The following is a 5,000-nucleotide window of genomic DNA, read 5'->3' on the forward strand; positions in this document are numbered from 1 at the left end:
CGTCCAACAATCAGACCATTTGTATTAGGCTTTACTGTCCAGAAAGGCACCTGCAGTAGGGATGAATATATGGAGCTACATGTATAATTCTGAAGAAGAGAAAAAAGGACAGTGTTACCAGCAAACAACCAACAACATTCCAGCTGCTATTTTCTAATATAGATTTAGAAAAAGATAGTTTCTGAGAATGAAATTAAGAAATGTCATTAGTTCTGTTGGGTAGCTCTACCATACTTTTATCCAGTGTTATTACATTGGCTTTATTATGTCCACCTGGCCGTTTATGTGCAGTGGCCAGGTAGGAAGAAGTTAAAGGAAGAAAAGTTAGCCTACAAGTATTTTACCTTGTGCTTTACATGTTCTTTATTTCAGGTTTCCATTGAGTTCACAGAGAACATAAATGTTGCCTTTACTTGTGTCTCTGCTCCGTGTAAAGTTGTCCATGAATACATAGGAGGTTACATCTTTATGTCTACAAGAGCTAAAGACGGATCCAAGGGCCTCAATGAAGATTTGTTCCATAAACTGACTGGTGGCCATGAGGCTTTATAATCATTTTTGTGTTGTCCCCCCAATAATCATCCAATCATGTATTTCTGTCTAAAATAATTAGACCCCGTCAACAGTTCTAGATGACAATGCATAGCAGCATTCTCCAATTTATATTCTCTGTCATGGTCCAATGTTCTTCTGATCTGATGAAGCTGTAAAGCCCAGTATGTCTGATTACAATACTTGCTGTGGATGTAACACTTAGAGCACTCAATTATAAATCCTTAGTCAGTGCTATGCCGCCTTGAACTTTTTTATTTTTTGGCTTCCACAGATCACTTATTTAGTCTTCAAGGCCATCCCTAGGGTTAGGGTAACTAGAAGGACCATAACCCCTTAGGTACATGTTTCTTTTGAATGGAGCAGTACTGAGAAGTGAAGAAGCTGTCTGAGGCAGCATTACAAAATGATTGTAAAACACTGGGGTGCGTCAGGTAGACATGGTAAAATAAATATAAAAATAATTTAATGAGATGCTTATGGCTAGAGGATGATGAGGGACAGAAGCAGTGCAAGTAATCCAGCGCACCCTATGAGACAGGTGATTGAAATGCTTGACGCAGGTCATCTTCACTTTCTGTTGTACAGAGTCAATGAGAGATTTCCCACTTTTCAATCTTCCAAATAACCAACATACAGGATCATATTAGCAGACATACCTTTCTACCAGTGGTACTTACATACATATATAATATATGCTGTAATTGTATGCCACCCTTATGTAATTTACTTAATGCTTTCACTGTTGGTTGAAGTGTACAACTTTTTATCATATAATATTAAAGAGTGGTTCTGCAACTAAGACAACTGGAGAATGTAATGAATCATACTGTACAAAAGGTAGCCAGCATAAAAAATAAATAAATGTAATTTTGTCGCCAGAGTCATGCCTGATATAGTAAATAAGGCTCAATGTAGATCAGCCTTTTTCAACCAGGGTGACTTTGCAAAAATTGATCAAAAAATGTAAACAAACCAGCAGGTGGATGAAGCCTGCGTTTTAGTTGCACAAAGCCACGGGTTTTCATTATGCACCAGTATGACTTTCTAGACCAGGGGTACGTATTCTTACAGTTTAAAGAATCAATGCAAGCCTTATGAATTTATTTACTGCCCCGCAATAGTAAACTTGGCTTGGAAATGGGAAGATTTATTTGTCAATCAATGTAAACAGTTTTAAGGATGGGGCCCAACAACCACTCAATATCAGGTGGAGGTTCAACACTATGTTTAAGCCAAGTTCTGAGGTGCTATGTAAACCTGAATAATTGGCATTCGACCGTGCATATCTTACCTGCAAGGATTTGTTCTGTTAAACATTCCTCTACACGGATTGCAAGAACATTAAAGTATAATTGGTGCACACAGGTATCTGCCTTCATAAAGAACATCCAGTCCAACAGTTATAGTTTAAGTAAAGTGGTTCAGGATAGAAGCCTTTTTTTCTTTTTTTTCTTTTTTTGCGGTCTGTTCTTCTGGGGCGGAGATGATCTTTCTCTATGTGTTAGTGTGTCCACTGTTATCACAACAGAATTTAATAGGAAATCCACATTTTACAGTTATCAATGACAACAGGACTTGAGGGGAAATGTCCCATGGTTGATATCAGCTTTCATGGTAACTAATAGAAGATTTCCTCTTACTTCCTGTTATGTTTTTGGGACAGGAAGTAACATGAAATCTACCAAGTGGGATGAAGACAGAATAAAAATATCTTGACACGGGTTTTAACATATCCAAAACTATAAAAAAAATAGTTGTGCCATGCGTGAGCCGTCGTAGCCGTACGTTGGTTCTTTAAGATGCTTTACAGGTGCGCGCAGAGCTGATGCGTGTTCCCTGTGGGCGCGATGACCGCCGGGCACCCGCGATCGTTTGTGACAGAAGGAGAATGGGGATGTGTGTGTGAAACACACAAATCCCGTTTCTCTCAGGGGAGTAGAGACAGATCGTGTGCTCCTTGTAAGTAGGAACAATGATCTCTCTCCTCCCCTAGTCAGTCCCAACCCCCCCCCACAGTTAGAACACACTTACGGAACACAGTTAACCCCTTGCTTGACCCCTGTTAACCCCCTTCTCTGCCAATGACATTTATACAGTAATCAGTGGCTGATTGTCCACTGCAATTATATTATATATATATATAAATTAAAAAAATAAAATAAATGGTGCTCACCGCCATTACTACTAAATAAAAAAAAAATATTAATAAAAATGCCATAAATCTATCCCCTAGTTTGGAGACACTATAACTTTTGCACAAACCAAACAATATACGCTTATTGCGTTTTTTTTTTTTTACCAAAAATATGTAGAAGAATACATATCGGCCTAAACGGATGAAAAAATGTGTTGTTTTTTAATTTTTTGGATATTATAGTAAAAAAGTACAAAATATTGTGTTTTTTTTTTTTTAAATTGTCGTTCGTTTTTGTTTATAGCGCAAAAAAGTAAAAACCGCAGAGGTGATCAAATACCACCAAAAGAAAGCTATATTTGTGGGGAAAAGGGGCATAAATTTTGTTTGGGTACAACATTGCATGAACCGTGCAATTTTAAGTTAAAGTGATGCAGTGCCATATCGCAAAAAATGGCTTGGTCAGGAAGGGGATCAATTCTTCCAGGGCTGAAGTGGTTAAACTGCGTAGAGGGTTCTTTACTGTAAGAGCAGTAAGGATGTGGAATTCCCTTCCACATGCAGTGGTTTCAGCGGGGAGCATTGATAGTTTTTTTTTTAATTATTAGATAAGCACATGAAAGACCACAACATACTGGGATATTCAATTTAATACTAACATAAAATCACACACACAGGTTGGACTTGATTGACTTGTGTCTTTTTTTCAACCTCGCCTACTATGTAACTATATCTTGTAGCTGCTTGGACTCTAACAAAAAGACCCACAACTACCAAAGCATGCAATGTATAAGCCTGGGAAAGAGAAAGTATATGTTACCCCAGCATTTCATATTTCCGATATGTGTTTGCGTTACCATGTACTTGTTTGTCCCTTTTCATTGCTTTCTTTGTGTAAAATACCTGGGGCTCCTGCCAATCCCCCTGCTTTCCAATTTCAAATGGACAACACGATGTCATAGAAGCACGTCAATACTAGCTTGGTCAGTTTTCTTCTTTGCATTTTTTTTAATCCAATGTTAAGATTTGTGCTAACTCGTCCCTTGCATAGCTCTTCACTAAGAAGATCAGTGTACTGCTGTTTCTCTGCCTCCTGCTGACACGCTCACCAGCGGTCTCCACCTCCAGCTCTGTAAGCACCTTATGCAGCTGAGATGACTTATAAAAAAAATGTATGTATATATAAAAGAAACCATGCTTATTTTTAAAAACTATACAGTGAAAATAAAAATGCAGAAAGAAGCAGCAACTCTCATGTGCGATATCACAAAAAAAACAAATATTAAAAAACAGAGTGGCGCATAGCATTTAACAGAACATACGAATATACATACAGAATGTCAGCAAATTGTAAATACAATAAAAAGTCCTGAAGTTAGAAAAACATCCAATATTGCACAGTCTTATGTGATAGAAAGGCGGGCGCGGTGCTGAGGTAGTGAAAAGATAGAGGCATCACACCCCTGAATTCCCAATTCCATAATTCAAAGATGCATTCCAGATATTCAATATGTTATCCACACTGCATGTGACAATCACCAATCACCAGAGATAGATGCCTGCTTACCAGATTAATTTGACCCACAAAAGGTCAAAACACCTATGGCTGGTTACCCGCCAGAGCTTTAGGCTGCGATGCGCTTGGCACACCAAGGTCCAGTAGACGCTCTCTCTCCCATCCTCACACTTTCAGAAAATCTCGGATGTTCCACTATGATAATCCTCAGGAGCAGATCGAGCAGAATAGGGTTTTTTTCAGTGCGGTTTTCGTTTGTCATTTATTTCCTTACATCACTTCTGTTTCTTGTTCGGTGGCTCACATTTTTTTTCAATGCATCAGATGTAAGGAAATCCACTTACAAGAAACAAGGAGATGTTTCTTGTAAGTGGATTTCCTGACTTCTGATGCGTTGAAAAAAAAGATTTGAGCCAAACAAGAAAAAGAAGAGAAATAACACTGTATAAATCAATAACAATGGTGGAGTACATTTTATATATATATATATATATATATATATATATATATATATATATATATATATATATATATATATATATATATATATATATATATATATATATATATATATATATATATATATACATACATACATACATATATATATATATATACACACACGTGCAAATAAAAAAATAAATAAAATATTAAATATATATAAAAGTGAAGAGAACCAGGTCAGGCAAGGATTTAACAGCGCACCTCATCCCAGTTTTATCAGATATGGGAAAGAAAAGAAAGAGGTAGGTGGGATTATTGCGGTGCTGAAAAAGATGAAAGAGTTGTATAGTA

General features: G+C 37.0%; 1 protein-coding gene across 1 annotated transcript in view; it reads left to right on the forward strand.

Moving 5' to 3' along the window:
- FERMT3 (FERM domain containing kindlin 3) overlaps positions 1 to 1,426 on the forward strand; it is a 110,435-nt gene extending 109,009 nt beyond the window's left edge. The window contains exon 15 of the mRNA XM_077455772.1: positions 373 to 1,426. Coding sequence (XP_077311898.1) covers positions 373 to 552 — 180 coding nt within the window. The 3' untranslated portion in view covers positions 553 to 1,426. The remainder of the gene's footprint in view (positions 1 to 372) is intronic.
- Positions 1,427 to 5,000: the final 3,574 nt, after the last annotated feature.

The sequence above is a fragment of the Lithobates pipiens genome, unplaced genomic scaffold, assembly GCF_037356315.1.
Source record: "Lithobates pipiens isolate NorthernLeopardFrog02 unplaced genomic scaffold, aLitPip1_a1.2 Scaffold_10, whole genome shotgun sequence".
Lineage (NCBI taxonomy): Eukaryota > Metazoa > Chordata > Amphibia > Anura > Ranidae > Lithobates > Lithobates pipiens.